The 20,097-nt window shown below is 37.3% G+C and overlaps 1 protein-coding gene across 6 annotated transcripts; it reads left to right on the top strand.

The window, feature by feature from the left end:
• The first annotated feature begins 673 nt into the window (after positions 1-673).
• On the top strand, positions 674-19,985 carry Orct (Organic cation transporter). Of its 6 annotated transcripts, none has more exons than XM_018451948.1 (10): positions 674-1,010; positions 16,259-16,802; positions 16,886-17,135; positions 17,318-17,576; positions 17,720-17,888; positions 17,974-18,207; positions 18,436-18,650; positions 18,859-19,040; positions 19,166-19,302; positions 19,384-19,985. In XM_018451948.1, the coding sequence occupies exons 2-10, from the start codon at positions 16,660-16,662 to the stop codon at positions 19,505-19,507; spliced, it is 1,713 nt and encodes a 570-aa protein (XP_018307450.1). In that variant the 5' UTR covers positions 674-1,010; positions 16,259-16,659; the 3' UTR covers positions 19,508-19,985. The 6 variants fall into 6 exon arrangements, with proteins under 6 accessions (XP_018307450.1, XP_018307449.1, XP_018307448.1 ...); XM_018451947.1 differs by lacking the exon at positions 674-1,010 and adding an exon at positions 6,630-7,203; XM_018451946.1 differs by lacking the exon at positions 674-1,010 and adding an exon at positions 7,395-7,490.
• The last annotated feature ends 112 nt before the right edge of the window (positions 19,986-20,097 follow it).

Genomic DNA, 20,097 nt, shown 5'->3' with positions numbered 1-20,097 from the left:
GTTTGGTCTCCCCGACCGGAGCTGTCCGGAGCGCACTTCAGATCGTAGCCGCGAAGGTTCGAGTTCGACGCGTTGCGGGAATTACAATTCTGGTCGAATCATTTGCGAATCCTCGTCGGCACTTTCTGCCGTGTGAGCGAGATGAACGAATATCGATGAAATATTTAAATGTCAGGCGTACGTTTTTCACAGCGAAAGGCAATGGTTAAACACGGTCGAGCCTATATACCGAACGGTGATAACGAAATTACGAGAGCCCGACGGGGTACGCGTCCTTGGCGATAATAAGTATTCTTCTACGCGTGCATATGTACATACGTGGCACATGTACGAGTTGAAAATTACGGAGCATTGAAGAGCTACCGGCAGTCAAGCCGGAAACGCGAGCGTTCGCGAATCGGCGGCGAATCGCTTCAGACTGTAAAAAAATATTTTAGTCGTAATCGCAAGCAAATCGACCAATCACGGTCAAAAGTGCGGTCTTACGTTTTAGAATGCTGGACCATGATTGGTCGATATGCTTACGATCTTACGATTGCAGTTAAACATTTTTTACGTGTGATGGCCTTTACGGAGCGCGAGTCCCCGCGATTTTAGCAGTACTATCGAAATCGTTGTTTTTTGAAATAATAATGATGGTCTCTCTTTCCCCCTTTTCTTCTCCCGCGTGTCGAGAAATTCCTCGTCTCTTTCTCTTTCCATGTTTCCTGATGACACGACAGATAGCCCTCGCGCTATCGTGTTTTTTTTAAACCGTCTTCCGAAGGAAAAGTGTCGGTCGAATCGATAAGTGCATGTTATTCGTTGCAACAGAATTTCTTTCTCGTCGATAAACTCGCCGGCCCGAGAGGAACTCGTCTAATATGATATAAATGTGATCACGACGCGCCGTTAGAAACGTCATTTATTGAAGCGTTTCATAATCAAGCGGCGACCTTCCTCTCAGCGACATTGGCGTCTTCGCTGTTTTTTGTATAGAGATTATCGTCTGGAACTCGGAAAAATTACAGGTATCGCCAATTAAGGCGAAACATCAATCTTAAAACGATTCTCATATATATACTCCGATACACTCGTCGCTTGCGCACGTGGGATCATTAATTTAATGTTTGGACACACTGACAACTGAAGTTGCGCGCGTATCGGAGCATTTTTGGAGCGCGCACTTTGCATTTAAATATTCGCGCGTCGTGACCGCGTTAGCTGTTCGGTTATAATTTACTTATGTGATTGAAGGGAGCTAAAGTTGTCTATTTCACTGATTATTTTTCAAATAAATATTTTTCTAGTCAAGGATTTAAAAATCTTTTTCTGCAATTAAAATATAAATGATAATGTAATCCAAATAACCTGTCGACTTTACGCAAAAAATGAAAAAAGTTGGAAAATTACAGTTTTGTTATCGGCTTCTAGCGTCGACTTGTAACAAAATTTACTTTATATACAGGTTTTATAAAAAAATCTAAAAGAATCACTTTGTCCAATTTGTAGTCTAAAATCCGTGTTGGATAATGTTATTTTAGATACGGATTTTTGGACCACAAATTGGATGAAATGATTCTTATAGATTTTTTGTTGCTAAAAATGAATTCGTAAATGAAATTGTTCTATTACGTCATGTTTTTGCGAAAATTGAACCTAAAGACGCTGAAAATGGTATTTTGAGTTAAAGGATCTTAAAAATGTGATGAAACAAAACATCTTTAAGAATCACTTTATCCCGTTCGTAATCTAGAAAAAAAGTTTAAATTTGTCGGACAGTGTAATCGGTAAAACAGACTATCCTTAAGAAAGCTATACGTTTGATTTGGACGTTCATGTATGTACTATAAGCATTTATAATCGTCATTCTGTATTCTGTCTTTATTGCTCATTAAACAAGGATAAAAATGGAGATAAAACAAGAATAAAAATGGTGAAAACATTCAAATCGAACGCAGTTTAATTCTATAATACGCAGTCTAATCTATAACGATATAATAACATAATAATATACTTATTTATGTATTCTTGTTATTAGAAATTAATTATTAAATTACTCTATACATTACTAGGTATATTTTATATATACAGTGTGTCTTTGTAACATTTTAAGACGAAAAATTTAATATGAAAATGCTAAGGCTATGATAGTTTTCAAATGAACAGAATTTAAAAATTACGAATGACTAGAATTTTGCGCGCTCTGTGATGACAAAATGATCAGTGTGAAGGTGTCGAATTTTGTTATTATCAACAGCATATAAAGTTCGAGAAAATATCTTCACACTGCGGCGCCATCTAAATTCTACACTGAGAAAAACATTAAAAATTTTATTGCGTAGTTTACAAATGTTTGCAAATGTTACTATATCATTAGTTATGAAAATAGTTTTGATTGTAATAACGAAATGTACATCTTTGTGAAATATATCTCATTAATTATAAAAAGATAAAATAGACAGCTTATTTGTTAAGAATAAAATTTTATTCAAGTAAAGATTTATTTCAGTGAAATAAATATATTTTTCATATATTTATTTCTCAAATAAATGTTTAAGTATCTTTTTTTAAATGTAATCCTGTCATTCGTAATTTTTAAATTCTTCCCATTTGAAAATTAGCCTCGGCATTTTCGTGTTAAACTTTTCGTCTTAAAATGTTATAAAGAATCTTTAAAATATTTATCGCGTCAGTTTTGGGACAGCCTGTATATTACTTTAATATATCACTGATACATCATATACTGTTACATCATAAGACGTTAATTATTATTAATTACTATCAAATAGTCTACAAATTATTATCCAAGTCACGATATACTTAGAATACTTAGACGCAAATACTTAAATGCGAAACATGCGCTCTGAACGTGTCCCGATAACATAGTCGACAATCCTTTTTTTATGCCGAGGGGACTTATATTCTCAACATCTCCATCGATCTCTGAATTGACCTCTCGGAATCAATTGTACCATTTAATCAGAGTTCTTTGTATTATTCCGCTTCAATCCCGTTTCTTTTAATCCGTCAGACTGCGATCTCTCCTTACTCATCGCTCTGTCATTCCGACGGAGATAAATTTATCGGCACCGTCTCACGCATTTCTTTGCAGCGCAAACTTCACGATATATATTTATTAAATAAAATTCAATGAAATCGGGTAAGAGTCATTTAACAAAAATGTGAGGTCACAAAGTGCATGGATTTTATCACACGCGCGAGTTGACATATTTATGTTTATTATCACGAATGGATTGACGAAACGAGACTGCTTAACAAATGAGCGATAACGATACTGCAATATTTATGTATACGGCAGGCCATTATTGTGATTTTTTTAACGGATAGCATTTCTTTATTAAACCGGTCCGCTTTTCCGCGATTTCCTGTTGATTTATTATAATATATCGAAGGACGTGTAATCACAAACGTCGTAACTTCGCTGATTGATTATCTCTTGTTTTCTTTCTTGGAATGTAATTGCGCATTTTTAACGATCAGGATGATTTCAAACAGACTCGATTAACTTAACACTTTAAATAAATAAATCTTTTTCATGTCTACTTCTATCAATTAACTTTAATCTTGGCTTAACTTACTTTTTATCTTCTTCTAATTCTAAGAATTAAGAAAATTAAATTAGATTAATCTATAATACATTAGTAGAAATGCACTGTTAAATCTACAGTATCAAATTTAATGTGAGTCTGCTTCTACTCAATTATGCCACTGCTTCTACTCAATTATGTCGTTATTTTGTAATAAAACAATGATTACATTACAGTGTCAATTTGACAATATATATAGTGTTAAATTGACACGATAAGTGTCAAATTTAATTATCGTTTTAGTATAAAATAACGATTTATTTAGTATAGATTTAACAGTATAATTAACAGTACAACAATATATTAATATATAGATTTAACAGTGTAAACCTCAGTGTGAACATAGGAATTAAACAAAAATAAACAGCAAATTGAATTGAAATCGAATCTACATTGGTATAAAAATGGACTTTGGTAGGTTAAATTAATCGCTGATTAAATTAAGATTTGGTTGACAACATTTTAAGAACTTATTATTAGCTGCGTTTAGCAGAAAAAATTAATCCGTGAGCGCTCAGTAATTCTTTAATATGATTGGTTCCTACAATTAAAATTCAGCGAAGAATTAAAAGCAAGAACGAATCATATTAAAGAATTCATGCATGATTCGCCATTGACGCGTATCCCAGTGAGAAATGACAATGGAATCGACGTCGAATCGACATCGATTCGACATCGATTTCATTGTCATTTCTCACTGGGATGGTGCTGTATGATTAAAACAATCCGACAAGAATTCATTACGAATTAATTATCATAATGGATGAAGCAATTAATTTTCTTATAGCAGAGCTTTATTTTCTGCATATGTATTTCGACATATGTGAGAGGTACCGAAGTTATTTCATTATTATATATAGATTTTTTTTAAATTTCCATTCTATATGTTTACATACGTGCGTCTGTAAGAAAATAATAAAAAGTAATAATAGCGAATTTTGATTGAACACCATATATGCGCACTTAATACATTAAAATTTTTGTTAATTCAATTTAAGTGTAAAATGTAGATATTTTGAATTATAAAGTAAATATTTCATCTAACATCGCAATGAAGTGTATTGCGCAGTTTAACTTGTTATTCTCGTTTAACTTCTATATTTATATTAAACGCACATTTTTATGTTAATTTATGTACAATGGCTTTAATGTACATACATTAGTAGCGGAATTTCCTAATGTTCCATCGATGATTGTCACTATCGTTAACTAACGACAGCCAGTGACAGCCATATTTTTTTTTCAGTATTATCCTTGACATTGGCTGTCGCTAATTAATGATAGCGACAATCGTCGATAAGACGTTAAAGAATGTTCCTATAGTGCGCACTGACAATAAGGAAATATCACAAAGGGTCAAATTCTGATTCTAATAAAACTTTAATACTTATAGCTTACATAAATAGATAAATTTAGAAAATATTAATAGCGGCAAATAAACGGTTTTAAAGGATAAAATGTAAAGTTTCCCCCTACAGCATAAAGTTGCAGCAGCATTACATGTTGCAGCAATATTGCAGAGATTTTGTAACGATATTATTGCAAATTCTATGCTATTTCTCCAGCTTTTCTTGTTATAACCCAAAAATTATTCGAGATATCAAATGTGTAATACAAAAATTTTTATAATAAAATTACCTCTACGTCAATAATATTTTTAAAAATAATTTTGAAGATACGAATTTTGAAAAAAATTATTTTTAAAAAATATTGATGCAGATCAATATGTAAGAAGTAATTTTATTATAAAATTTTTTTTATTAAACATTTTTTGATATCTCGAATAGTTTTTTTAGATATAATGGAAAAATCTAAACTGCTTTACGTATAAGGGATGATTTTATTACTTAAAATGTTTATTTGCCGCAACTCATTTTTTTCCAAGGATGGCAAATAAAGTAACGCCATTATTTTTATCATTATTTTGTATAATAACAATTTGATCATGACGTGATTTGATAATCACGGTTTTTTATATCTGTAACAATAACTATAACTAAACGCTAAGGTTGTACTAAAGTTGGAAAGTCATTTTGAAAAGTAACTTTTCATTATGTATTTACTTACTGAGAAAAATAATTTGTAATGAATAACGAATAACGTTACTCATTATTATTCTCTCTCTCTCTCTTTCTCTCTCTCTCTCTCTCTCTCTCTCTCTCTCTCTCTCTTTCTCTCTCTCTCGTTACAAATTATTTTTTTTTCAGTAAATACGTAATGATAACATGTAACGAGTAATATAATGATAAAAAGTAACACGTGTGTGTTTTACAAATGCCAAGTTAATCGAGTGATTTTCCAACCCTGATATTACCATTAGTCATAAAAAAATTCATCATTACCAAATCATTATTATAACAAAATAACGAAAAGGAAAGTAATGACATTATAACTAACGCGTTATTTGCCATCCCCGATTTTTTCTAAATTTATAGCAATACAATTTTAAGTATATAAAGTCGCATTAAAATCAGAATTTGACAATTTGCGAGATTCTCTTATCAATGCGTCCAATCAAATTCATTATAAGATAGCGCGAATTTGTTTTCCGAACGCTACGCGCGCAACGTGGTGAAGTTAAACCACGATAAGGCGGATACGTGCAGTGTATGCGCAAGTGGGATAATATCGCGATAAGCAAGTATGCACACCACTCGCGAGTGCGACTTTTTTTTCACAACAATATTTGCCGTTTATCATCGTTAAAAGTGCACGAAACGAGTGCATTAAATTAAATCGCCCTTGAACAAGTGCGCAGGAAGCGTTTCACAGAAAATGAACGCAATGGCGCGAATGTTGGGACGAAATATTATCATGGACGAAAGAGAGACTCGAATCTTGGACTCATCGAGAGATAGCGAGATATTTCGCGGAGACAAGCTGGAAGGGTCGTTATCGACAATTTTCACCCGGTGCCCCCGGTGATGGTATATTGTATGCTACTGTCATCGGTTTTCAGCGCCGGCGCCAAGTATAACCGTCTTCCCTTCCCGACTGCGATATCGGGGATTTCCGGATGTCGCGCGCGCGTTTATCCTGCGTTGGGTTGAACCAGCCAACCAACTTCGCGACGTTGGTGCGTACATCTGAGTTATACGCACCCATCGTATCCGTGCGTGTGCGTGCGTGCCTATAGTACGTGCACGTACGTGCGTGCGCGCGCGCACGTGCGGTACACGTGTCTGACGTGTTCATCGGTGTCCGTTCGACACGCGTTTCTTCCTTCCCCCCATCGAAATTCGCGGTCTCATGGCAGAGGAAGGTAGACGGGCCAGACGATTGAACGTGCATACGGGTGCGCGAGGTGTGTACATCGACACGGCACCGGGTGCATCGCGGCGGCTTCCCTTCGACGAGGGCTATCGATCCACCAGTGCCGCAACGAGGGTAACCATCGGCCGACCACCGGCCGGCATAGCGTAGTGCGTGATGTCACGCCGGCTCGTCGGAGCCAGCTAAAGGCCAGCCAGCTAGCCACGCCGAGAAGGTGCGGGGAGAGTCACGTCGTTCACGGCGCGACCAGACGCGACTCGGTATTACTACAAGTTCGACTCGACCGTGGAAGCGCCAGGCACGTCCGCCGGAGGGAGAGAGAGAGAGAGAGAGAAAGCGGGTAATTACATCACCGTCATTTTTCTGAATGGGGAATCGACTTGGAGTAGTTGGAGTCGGACGGCGAGTGGCGCCGACGGCGCCGACGCCACTCGCGCATCACGCGAGTGTCAAACGACTTCCTCTGCCCTTCTTCCCCTCCTCCTCCTCCTCTTGAACCGTCGTTGGATTATCGGATGATAATCCAGTCGATTGAAATTGTTCAGCAAGAGTCGAATAATCGGAAGGCTACATTCTCGTTAGTCATCCGGAATGAGAAAACGCACGCGAGTGTTGCGTATCACTTATGTATGTATTTGTTTCGACGGAAGTTGCTTTCTATTGTGCACACGATAATTATGTATACTGAGAGTAATCTGACCTCAAGGACCTTTATTGTAAAAAAATATACTACTGCGGAACTTGCAGCGAGTAATTGGAGGTGATCGGAATTCCGATGTCCGCGAACGAGTATCGGTCACGCACTCGTGTGTTTGCGTCCCACGTTTGCCGCCTAGGAATTCTCAGCCCACGTTAACGTCGCGCAGTCATTATTATTCGCCTATAGTAACTTGATACACGCATTTTACAATGAATCGTTACTTAAGCTTTTACTCACAGTCGATTCTTATTTGAGATTGTCTTAAGTACAATTTTAAGATATGAACAATCAGAGGACGGTATTCATAGAGTCGGTCTCACCAATTCTTAATTAGCCTATAATCGGTCGATTAAGTATCAACCGTGATTGATCAATTCTGTTGAACAGCAAATACGACTGATTAGTTCCAATGTAACAATCGATCAATTGAGTTAATCGAAGTAGGTGAAGACCGACTCATAGTCCGTTTTCTCTTATTTAAAACTAACTTAAGTAATGTCTTAAGATGCTAATACCGATTGACTTATGATGACATTTTAAGACTGTACTTAAAAGTCTCAAATATAAGAATTGATGAATACCAGCCGCAGAGCCTTATTAACATCTTAAAACATTACTTAAGATGGTTTTGAAATAAGAACAGACTATGAATGTGTGAAAATCATATTCACAGTCGAATGTGAAAAGAATAATTGACTATTAGCGAATTCGGTTGGGCGCACTATATAGTGCATATTAAAGTTGTACATTGATTTAATCTATGTAAAAGTAAAATGCAAATATTTCGAATTATAAAATATTAACTTTACTCAATAGCACATTAAAATGTATTGAGGATTTCTCATGGTTTAATCTGTTTTTATATTTATATTAAACACATTTTTACGTCAATTTGTGTACAACAGCTTTAACCCCTTTAAACTCCGCATTATAATATACATCAATTTAAAGACATTATCCATTGAAATTACTTAATTCTATTCTAACATCATCCAAAATTTGATGTATGTAATAACGTATATATTGGAGAAGAAATAAAAAATTTTGAAAAAAATTAATTGCTTACATTAGTATGGATTACTTATTACAGTGCATATAAATTGAATTGAAAAAAAAATTTTAATATGATACCAATAAAATCAGTTTGAAGGGGTTAATCTGCGCACTGATTGCATCCAATCGAATTCTCTAATTAGATTGATTAATTTCTTACGGTTTACGACTTAAGCTTAAGTAATGGCTTATTGTAAAAAGCCGAATAGTTTCATAGTTCCGCTATTCCATAGTTTTGTTTGCTTCCTAAGAACAAGATGTCGGAATAAGAATCTATTTTTTTTAGATATTAATTTAGAACTTTGTACCTTGCCCAGTCCCATCCTCGAAAATTAAGTCTAACGAACACCGTTAGATTAGAAATGTATATTGCTAGTCAATCGATCGAATATAATTGGAAAGGAAGGGACGCGAAGGACGTTGGTGCGCACGTAAGAACCTGCTGGAATATTAAATGACGGAAATTGATGAGATAATAAGCGGAGGCATGTGTTTGCAATTTGCGGAGCAAACAACGAATGTTTAGATTTGCATGCCAGGGCACGTAGGTAGAAACGTTCGTAATGGGAATTCCGATCGGTATTATTTCGCTGTTTCTAGAAAACACAATAAAAATCGAGGATATAGTTGAACAATTGTGATCAGAATCCATTCCAAACAATTTCATAATATGTGTCCAGAAGATCAATTATGAACAATAATAAGATTGAAAGACCGCTAATGTTAAACATAATGCTTTAAATTAAGAAGCGCCATAACGGTCAGATCATTAAGATGTTGAACTATTGTAAATTCATTTAAATGAATTAATTTCAGAAATTATAATTGCGTACCGATATGGTTGTCGGACTTTCAACGCAATCAAATCTGAAAATATTAATAATCCCCCCAAATTTCCCAACTTAAAAACTGTAATAAACTTATTGCGAAAAATATAAATCAATTATGAAATTTTTCCCTAGAGCGGAAATGTGGAAAGTGAAAATTTTTTGTATGTATTTGTATACATTCTAGTTGAAAATGGACAAATTAGAATTTTCTGATTGAATCTACAATATCATAATTCTAGTCGAGAGATATATGATCAGAATTCTGATTGAAATGATCAGAATTTTCTGGTTCGTTCATTTTCAACCAGAAATTTTTCTCAATGTATGTACATAAAAATTTTCACTTCCCACGTTTTCGCTCTAAAGAAAAAGTTACATGATTTATACCCCGGAGTTTTATATTTTTGAAAAATATCACGTACGAAAATACGAAAATCTATAATATACGTAATGTATGCTATAGTATTTCCCTACATTTTCCTATACAATGTAAGACTTGCTATACTTGTACTAGTGCGCGAACAAACATGGACATAAGCAATATTTGAAGATGTTTGCGGCATGACAGAGCAATAACGTCATATTTGCTGCTAGACGCATACTGGCGTCACATCGTTGCACATTTCTGACCTTAAACCCCTTTAACGCGCAGTTTTATTTCTTATATAAGTGCTGACTAAGTCAAGACATATCGCGATAGTCGCAACGTAAAATGTGTCGTTTTGTTTGCAAATTAGCGAAGCTTTCGCAATAATTTTAACGGAAGGCCAGTGTGTAGGTACACGTAAAATTTTGTCTGAACATAGTTATTAACGAGAAGTTCTCCCATGAATATAAAAAAAGAATATTTTACTAAAATAAACGCAATGCTCTCTTAAGATTCTTTTCTTCTCCACAAATTATGTTCTCAAAACATTTTTGCATTTATGCAAGATATTCGTGGAATTTATTTCTATGCGAATACGCCAACACCGCGTATTAACTTCTCATGTGAAGTACGAAAAACAGAAAAAATTACTATAAAAAAAGGAAAAAATGAGAACAAAGAAATAGAGATATATGTACACATTGCACAAATATTTACTTTTCTCTCTTTTTTTATAGTACATTTTTTTCTATCTTTCGTATTTCAACTTTAAAATGTATCGTATGTTGACAATTTTATATGTAATTTTAACACTTGAGAGGACGTCATCCTAGAGCGCATGAAGTGGCGATATCTTAGCTACTTATCTTTTGCGTTTCTCTTGCATTCGACTGTGATAGGATAAATCAAGAATTATCTCGCATATAGAGATGAATAGTGCGTTTATAGATATCTTAGGGCAAGCTCTCTAAAACTTACAATGATAAAAGATGAGAACTGCAAAAAGAATATATACAAAAATAAGCAGATAATTAAAAGAAAAAGTATTTTACAGGAAAAAGATATGAATATAAAAAAAGAGAAGAAGAACAAAGAGAGAGAGAGAGAGAGAGAAAGAGAGAAACGTCGTCTATTCATCTTTGTCTTTCATCGGTCCATACGCTCTAAAAGCGGCTGCGTTGAGCTCGAGTGAAAAACCGAGACAAACCAGATAGGGGCAAACACCTTTCCTGTCTTCGCGGCGTGGCTACCAAGAAGGCGAGGTGTATTGCGGCGCAGCGTGGCGCCCTTGCAAGGACAGCAGCCTTTTCAATGTGTTCCAGCTCGCGAATTTTTAACCCACTCCCCATTACGCGTTTCACCGAGCCAGATTCAATTTGAAACGCGCTCGCGCGAAGTTGAATTTACCTTTACGATCGCAAATAGTTGTGTTCGCTGAAAACATTTCGAGAGTACGGATTGTATCGATTCTCCGGACTGTATCGATACCGAAAGTGGAATCGTCTACGATACTTTCGTTAAGAATGAATTATCATGCTGGGAAAGACAGACGGAAAGAAATGTCTTACGAATATCCTACAATTAATGAACATTGCATGAAACGAATAAGGCAGAGGGAGAGAGTATGCTCTTCTATTAGAAATAGTTGCATGAAACGAATAAGGCAGAGGGAGAGACAAGTATGCTCTTCTATCAGAAATAGAAAAAAAAAAATCTCGTCTTGATTCAGAGATATGCTTTCTCCTCTCGTCTCTTCGTCTTACTCGCCGGAACTTCCCTTCAGCGGCCGCGTCCAGCAGAAAAGAACCGTCCAAATGGATTTGCATAAAGCGTAGGTACGCAGAAGGAGAAAGGAGCAGCAGTCGATCATGCGTCTAAGGAACGCAGTTGGCATCCTTCGCGTTAAGTAAAACTCGACCTAGATCGAACTTTTTTTTCTTCTTGCACGCGAGAATGCGGGTTACGCGGTTATGCAAATCGGTCTACGGACAGACGAACTTTTGCGCGATTCTCCGTGACGCATTTTACGCTTTTCAAGCGCGTGTATCATTAACTGACTGAAAAAAAAAAAGACAAAAATGCCAGCAAGCACGTTGAAAGTTTTCGAGCCGCTGAAACGGCTGTTCTTGCACGCAATCGCTGCGCTGCAGTTTGAACGGATGATCACTCTTTCCTGACTTTCGAGAACGCTTGATGTAAAGCGGTATGTGTTTGTAACAGGACCTCCATTATCGTGTGTAATCGGAGCATGGATCTAATCAAGATTAATGAATGCGAAGATTAATGAATGCTAACTCATGATGAGGGTGATACTCGTTTTTCAGTAAATATTTACCATACCCGCCTTAATTTATTTGTTTATCGGTTACGCTTCATACATAATTCGTATTGCATTTACTATCAGGTGCACTCTCGTGAGAGCCTTCGACAGAGAACTGTTTGCTCATTAGAGGAGCGGCTAATGCAGACCGACGACTTCGCCGAGACACCGGAGTCATTCTTTTTCTCTCTCTTTCTCTCTCTCTCTCTCTCTCCCTGTTCCATTCGCACTCGCGAGAAACCAGTTGCGATTTTTCACGCAGTGGGAACTAGAAGCCATTCCCTACTATAAATAGCCTTCGGGTTTCGCACTGGGGCCGACGATGTCGGCCTCCGACACGGCGACGGCGGTAACAGTGGTGGCGATGATGGTGATAGCGGTAGCGATGTCTGGGCTGGTATTACTAATATGTGGCCAACAGGCATTTCTGTCGCGTGCGAATAATCGGCCATCCATTTTCTAGCTAAAGCTTCGCTCCTTTTTACGCCACAAATTGATACTCGTGGAAAAAGAGGATGATTCGCGAGAGATCGTATCGAGAATTAATGTATACGTGTCTATGCAGGTAGACGCGGTAGGAACGCGACCGAGGGAGCGAAGAGGGTCCAACGCGGTCTGCGTTGGAATTTTTATTAGGCGAGAAGGAGAGTCACCGAGAGTCACGGACGATCGATTGACTCCTCTTGATGAAAGTACGAGGTGACAACCAAATTCAGAGCGCATAAGATTAGAACTGTCAATTATCGAAACTGCCCGTTTAGTACGCGATCCATGCGTCCTCCGTGAATTTCGTAATGCGAGAACTAGAGACACAGCGGAATGGTATGCAGCTGTAACCCACTTTGTATCTTTTTGCAAGAGAATTTACGCTCATTGAAAAATATTCTATTTTAACGGATTACGCGTCACGCGATACGATGCGGAACGAAGTCTACGAGGGAGGCTCGGCTGGTGAATGTACTCGTATATGCATATGGCAAACAGGATTATTTTAGCTATGTATTTCTATCGGGTTCTCTCTCGCGATAACATAATCTTATCGAGGAAAGCTAGTCTCTATTAAGTACTCAAGTAAGCCGCTGCCTTTTATTTCACCTACATAGTTTACAATAGAGTAGAGCGGGGCTATTTCGTTTCATTTTTTCCGATACTGTTTACATTTCTGAGCAGCGTGTATTGAACATTTAAAGGTAATACTTGTGCAAGAAGCAATCATGATTGTAATTATGATAAGGTAGTAACAAGCACGTTACTGCAAAATGATATTGTTTGTCGCCATAAATTTTATATTATAATACTTTAAAGTTGAAAATGACAGAAACAGAATAGCCTCGCGCTACTCTATATTGTTTATTCATATCTCATTTACAGAGTCCATAAATTATCAATTAGATTGTTGATGATCCTGCGAAGATTATGTGAAAATATCGCGATACCGATGATAATATTGAACCGGCGAAGTTTTATAGTACGCAAGCTTTCGAAGAGGATTCGAAAACACGGTATGTTGCAAAAGCCGCGTTAGATGGAGCATTTTTTTATTAGTAATTTCCTTGCTCCATTGCATTATAAGTTATGACGTGCCTTAGTCTCGTAATCTTAAGTCATAAGTCGAAAAAAATTAAGGCCCGGTTGCACCAACGTTACTTTAATTTTAAGCGAGACTTAAAACTCTCTTTGTCCTTGTCTCTTTTCAGCTTTTAAAACGAGACAGAGAGAGTTTTAAGTCTCGCTTAAAGTCAAAGTAATGTTGGTGCAACCGGGCCTAAATAATAATAATTTCTTTAAACTGTTTTTGCGCAGTCTTTAGGCTTTAACCGTTAGACTTAAGCGAATTGAGCAAAACCCAATTCTTACGGCTTAAAAGTACAAGTTCTGTGGCCGATATATCGTCACTTACAGCTTACGGCCTCTTAAAGCAAGGTTGTGACTTAGCCTTATCTCTCGCATCGTCCAAAATAGGATCATTCCACCGCGCGAAACGTCGCTTCGAAGCGAAGCGGGCACGTGACGTGAGATTTAAAATTGTCTCGCGGACGAACAAACAGCTCGAATACAAACAGCTATCATTCTGATGATCGGTTTACCGCATTCAGCGAAAATAGACGGGCAGGAACAGTTTAGGAGTACATTGCGATAAGCATTACGTAGCGTGCGATACAGCTGCACGAGCGACGCACCGATCAGTTCACGTGCTTCTTCTGGCTTTCGAGAGGGATACGAATTCGAGTGTTCCCGAGTGTGACTGACCCGGCAGAGAGGCTGGTTTTCCCTCTTTTTCTTTTCTTTTATTTAGCATCCGTTTCGCCCGGCGAAGACTCGCCGCCGCCAAAGGCATCGAGGGGACGTGTCGGGTCACGTACGATTTTGACAAATCGAGATCCGCCTTTATCCAGGGGGAGGAGAAATAAAGAAAGAAACGAAAAGAAAAAAAAAGGTCGCCCTGAACCGTTGGAGGTACCAAGTGTACCGAGCCGAATCTAGCCGCCGCGCTGAAACGCGGATCGAGGAGTCTTCGGCGAGCCGAGTCGTGTCGAGTTGAGTCGAGTTGAGCCGAGTCGCGCTGATCGCGCCTTTGCGACCGCGAACCACGCCGGATCGCGCCGCACCGGCTAAAGCATGTGGCCAGTTTCCATCCGTCCTTGATGCGCGCAGGGTTGTGTCCCATTGATAAGCGCGAGATCGTTTCGTATGCGTCGCGCGACAGCTCGCCGGTTTGCATTTTGAAAAAACTGCCTGGACTGAAGACGCCGTCCACCACGTCATCGCTGATTACTTGTGTGCGATCGGTGCGGTATCGTTAGATATAGACTACACGTGTAGATAATACGGATATTTTGTATGCCCGGCTCATGCGATATCGCGACTTTGCGTTAAACTTGACTGTGCTCAACCGTCGCGGACGTTTCGAAAATTTTCCTGAAGCGTTACATGTTTGGAGAGTTACTTCAAAGCCAGGATGTTAATTTTACATATTCGCACTTTAGCACTTTTGCGAAAATCTAATATTAACGCGAGAATTATCAGAATTTTATTTTAACCGAAATGTTTACTTCAAAAAACTTTTTAAATATATGACTTTGCAAAAAAACATCCTGTGTATATGGCTGTATGCTCCTTCTTATCTCTGTTTTATGTTATTGAGTCATTTCGAATAATTGTTATTTAATTTTAAGAATATTTATTGATTATGCGTTATTTGTATTATGATTATTACTAATTGTTACTAATTGTGATGTTAGATTTCGATTTGTGTCACAAATGAAGTGCATGTAAATTTACAAACTTGAAAGAGAAAAGATGCAATTTGTATGTACCGTTGTGCGGAAAATATAGTTTCAGAGGAATTTTTAGTGCGAGTAATTCGACGAACAGTAAAATGAAGAAGAGAAGAGAAATTGACGATATAATAAACGATCAATAATTGCTGATCGATCCTCGGTCAATAATTGCTGATATTATCCGTTTGCCGCCTTTTTTTTCTTTTCGAGTCCTAATCTAAAGACAATTGTATCAATTGTATCAATGACGATCCATGCGGATCGTCTGTCCGCGAGTCTAATTAGTCGGAACGGGTCCCAAGTACATTAAAAGCCGCTACGCACAGGCGTAATGTTCGGTTGGCTTGGTATTAAACCTTGCGATTTGTCAAACCTCTCCCTTTCTCTCTCTTTTACATAGCGTCGTTACGCAATACGCGCGCGGAACAATGTTCTAAACAACATTGCGCTTGCATACTCGATTGCTTTTATATATACGGATGACGAATTATAAGTGGCAAACTTATAGAAAATTATAATGAATTCGAAAAAAATCATGCGATCAATTAAAATTATACATGTGAAAAATTATACAGGGTGTCACAGTTTTTTGACACATTATTTCTGGGCAAATAGACCAGATTAAATTAAGTAAAAAATTCCTCTCTATTATTTTGCAATTTTTAAAATAGTTAACGAGATATTAATTTCTCTAAGATTGATTTTTTTATATCCTCACGATTTTTAAGAAATGAGCAAAAATGAGCAAAATATAAAATAATATATAATAATAATATATATATATAAGATAAAATAATAAATGGTTAATACAGAGATATCAAAATATATTCTAATTTCTTTTTAGCTGCCGCAGTTTTGCCCGGAAGTCGGAATTTAAAGGAACGCCCAATGTGTTCGGAAAGCAATTTTGGTCGTCTCTACCGTCGTTGGATCAAGCTTTACAGCTAGGAATATCTCGAGGAGCGTATCGAGGAGTGCCCTCGTGAACCGCGCTGCACGCGTCTATTTCTTATAGCCACTCACAAATGTCACGACAAAAAAATTCTCGCGACATGAGATAACGATGCTAGAATCGATAGAATATTATTAAAACGATCATCCGTTACGAACGAAGCCGTTAATCGTGTACCGATTAAAATCCAATAGAGAGATATTTTTATTTACAAGGGTTCTAATAATAAAAGCTTTCTCTCGCGCATTGAGAAATATCGTAAATACGGAAACGTAGGATATATTCCGGACGAAATGGCGTACGACGACGTTATTCTTCGTATGGGCGAGTTCGGTCGTTACCAGCGCAGGATCTATCTTTTACTCTGTCTTCCAGCAATATCATGCGCCTTTCACAAGCTAGCCGGCGTATTTCTTGGAGCCAAAATGGATTCGAGGTAACAGTTCGAGTGATGATAATTGCATGATGGATTACGAGGAATTTAAAACGGTAAAACGAGAAACTCCTCCTTTGCCTCAGGTGTTTACTTCCACACGAGAACGCGGAGAACGCCACATTTCACCTAAGCAGGGATGTATTGAACGCGAGCTATCCTTGGGACTACGAACTCCGAGGGTGGTCCCAGTGCATGAGGCGTGACATTATTGGCCTCGCGAATGGCACGATCATTGGAACTGCTATTGGTAACGGCACCGAAGAGGAAGGCATCAGTAATTGCAAGGAGTATGTGTACGACAGGAGCGTGTACAAAAGTACAACCACTTCCGAGGTACGGAATAATTATTTAGCCGTAGTTTTTGCGAGTTAAAATTTTATTATCACGCGTTTTTCTCGACAATTCTTATACGAATAGAAATTAGATGACGAGACGGACAAATTACTCAATTTAAAGAATACGTACAATGAATCTTAATAAACAGATGATAGATAATAAATGTTTCTTTTTTGCAGTGGGACTTGGTCTGCGACAAGGCGTGGCTGAGAGCGACGGGGGACTCGTTGTTCATGGTAGGAGTCATGCTTGGCTCGATGATATTCGGCGGTTTGTCCGATAAATATGGTCGTAGACCAATTTTCTTCCTGTCTTTAGTCATACAGCTGGTTGGCGGTATACTAGTCGCTGTTGCGCCCGAGTTTATTTCCTACGTAATCTTCAGGCTAATTGTTGGCTCAACCACCAGTGGGGTGTTCTTAGTAGCTTATGTCATAGGTAAACTGAATTTGATTACCAATATCGTTTGATTATCATTTACAATTTAGCGTTTCGTCGAATAGGAGCTTGAGTATCTTTTTTTTAATTCGATTACGCGAGCGAAGAGATTACATATAAATGCAATTGTTTATCTCTTCCAGCTTTGGAGATGGTCGGACCGAAAAAGCGGCTAGTAGCCAGTGTCGGTTGCCAATTATTTTTTACTACCGGATATATACTCACCGCTGGTTTCGCGTATTTTATTACTGACTGGAGAATGCTGCAAGTAGCTATCACAGTACCAAGTATCGCGTTTCTACTTTATTGGTGGTACGACATATAATAGATGTATTCCAAGTAATATATAATTATGGAGCTGGCGTTGCTATTTACAAGGTGATCTGATTTGCGATAGGTTTATTCCCGAATCCGCTCGATGGCTTCTAACGAAAGGCCGACTCCAAGAAGCGAAGGATTTGCTGCAACGTGCTTCTTTGGAAAATGGTGTAGAGATGCCGAACGAGGTTTTAGATACGCTTCTTAATAATAACAGTGAGGATAGTATGCCCGACACGAAAAAGCCTTCGCTCTTCGATCTGTTCCGTTATCCGAACTTAAGGCGAAAGAGCATTCTTCTGTTTTTCAATTGGTACGATCTCTTCGTCAATTGTTTCATATATTTTGTTTTTTATAGGTCTATTTTTTATTTTTATTTTACATTGGATTCTGCACTAGAACTCTCTTTCTCGCTTTTGCGAAATTTGAAATATACCTATCTCATTTTAAGTTCCAAAAGTATGCATACTAGTGTAACCGCAGAAAACAAACCTTTTGTTTGATGGTTTCTATGTTAATTTTGATTTTTTCATTCATATAGGCTCGTTAATAGTGGCACGTACTATGGATTGTCTTGGCACGCGTCCAATCTTGGTGGTAATGATTACATTAATTTTGTAATATCGGGGATCGTGGAAGTACCGGCATACACATTCCTGATTTTCACTCTGAATCGCTGGGGTAGGAAGATCATTATTTGTGGCTGTATGATGTTATCCGGCTTAGCATTACTTGCCACGTTATTTATTCCTGCCAGTAAGTATAAATTAACAATTTTATTTATTCATGGTAATTTTATATTTTCTTATATGTATGTTCGAATAAAAGTATTTTTGCTATTTGCGAAAGAATATTTGAAGTGAATTCAGCATTTACATTGAAATAAATTTGATAGCCTTATCTTAATAATAAAAATGCTGTCTTAATAATAAAAATGCTAACAAACAAATTTATTTATTTTCAGATATGCCGTGGTTAATCGTTTGTTCAGCAATGATAGGAAAACTTGCTATTACCTCCTCCTACGGCGCAATTTATGTGTTTACTGCCGAACAATTTCCGACTGTCATTCGAAACGTCGGATTGGGCGCGAGTTCTACCTTTGCCCGAATTGGCGGAGTTATGGCTCCATATGTTAATCATTTGGTATGTTATTTATCACGCTATTTTGTCAATATCCAGATATATATAGAAACTTCCGAAGTAAACATATCACCGACATCACATTACATGAAATCATCAATGTATCATATTATCTCTAATCGTTTCAGTCTGAAGTATGGATGCCATTACCACTGGTTATATTTGGATCTTGCGCCTTATTTGGTGGACTAATGTCTCTTCTTCTTCCGGAGACGCTGAATAAAAAACTTCCTGAATCGATTCAAGATGGCGAGCTTTTTGGAAAGTAAGTCCCTGTTTCGTCTATTCTGTGCAGTTTATTACTTCAGGTATATAAATAACACATCCTTGGATAAATTTTTTTTAGAAAACCGAAGAAGAAGAAGAAGAAACAGCAGTTGATGCTCGAACAGGAAAATGACTTAGACATATTAAAACCATTGAAAGCGCAAGAGAAGCAGAATGGTGTACATGAGAAACAGAACGGATGACATTAATTTACGAACATCAATGTCGGTATTGCATTTAAAATATGTATCCGATTCCCGTCTGACCATACTTTAGATGTCTGCCACATGCAGTACACACGCCTACAGGGAATTTGGTGACGCGATGATATCATCGAATTTCGATCTGACCTTCTAATACCTACAATCAATTAACATCTATTCGTTCTTGATCGAGCGATCGTATCTCAAATGAGTTGGATTAGACGTAAAAATTATTTATAAGGAAACAAAAGTTAATCAACCATCAGAAGATACGTACGTAACATTTTGCGTTCTAATACTTTGAAAGTAGATACGATGATGGCGTTTATTTAGATGTCACCATAATGTGTTGCGATAGTCCATAAACGATAAGAATTCTGCCGACAAATATATTACTACTCGACATCTAAACGTCCTTTATAAATAATGGCTACGAATTATGTATGAAACATTGCAACTTATCAATATAAAAATTTTTGCTAATATTTTTCCTTTCTGCTTATTTCCTTTATTCCATCGACAGCTTTAAATATCGCTTATCAATAGCGATTGTCTTTGGTATCAATAACGAGCACGTCTTATTATATTGA

This window comes from Mycetomoellerius zeteki, unplaced genomic scaffold (assembly GCF_001594055.1).
Source record: "Mycetomoellerius zeteki isolate Tzet28-1 unplaced genomic scaffold, Tzet1.0 scaffold327, whole genome shotgun sequence".
NCBI classification, from domain to species: domain Eukaryota; kingdom Metazoa; phylum Arthropoda; class Insecta; order Hymenoptera; family Formicidae; genus Mycetomoellerius; species Mycetomoellerius zeteki.
The sequence above is the reverse complement of the archived record's forward strand: the minus strand, read 5'-3'. Positions and strand labels throughout refer to the sequence as shown.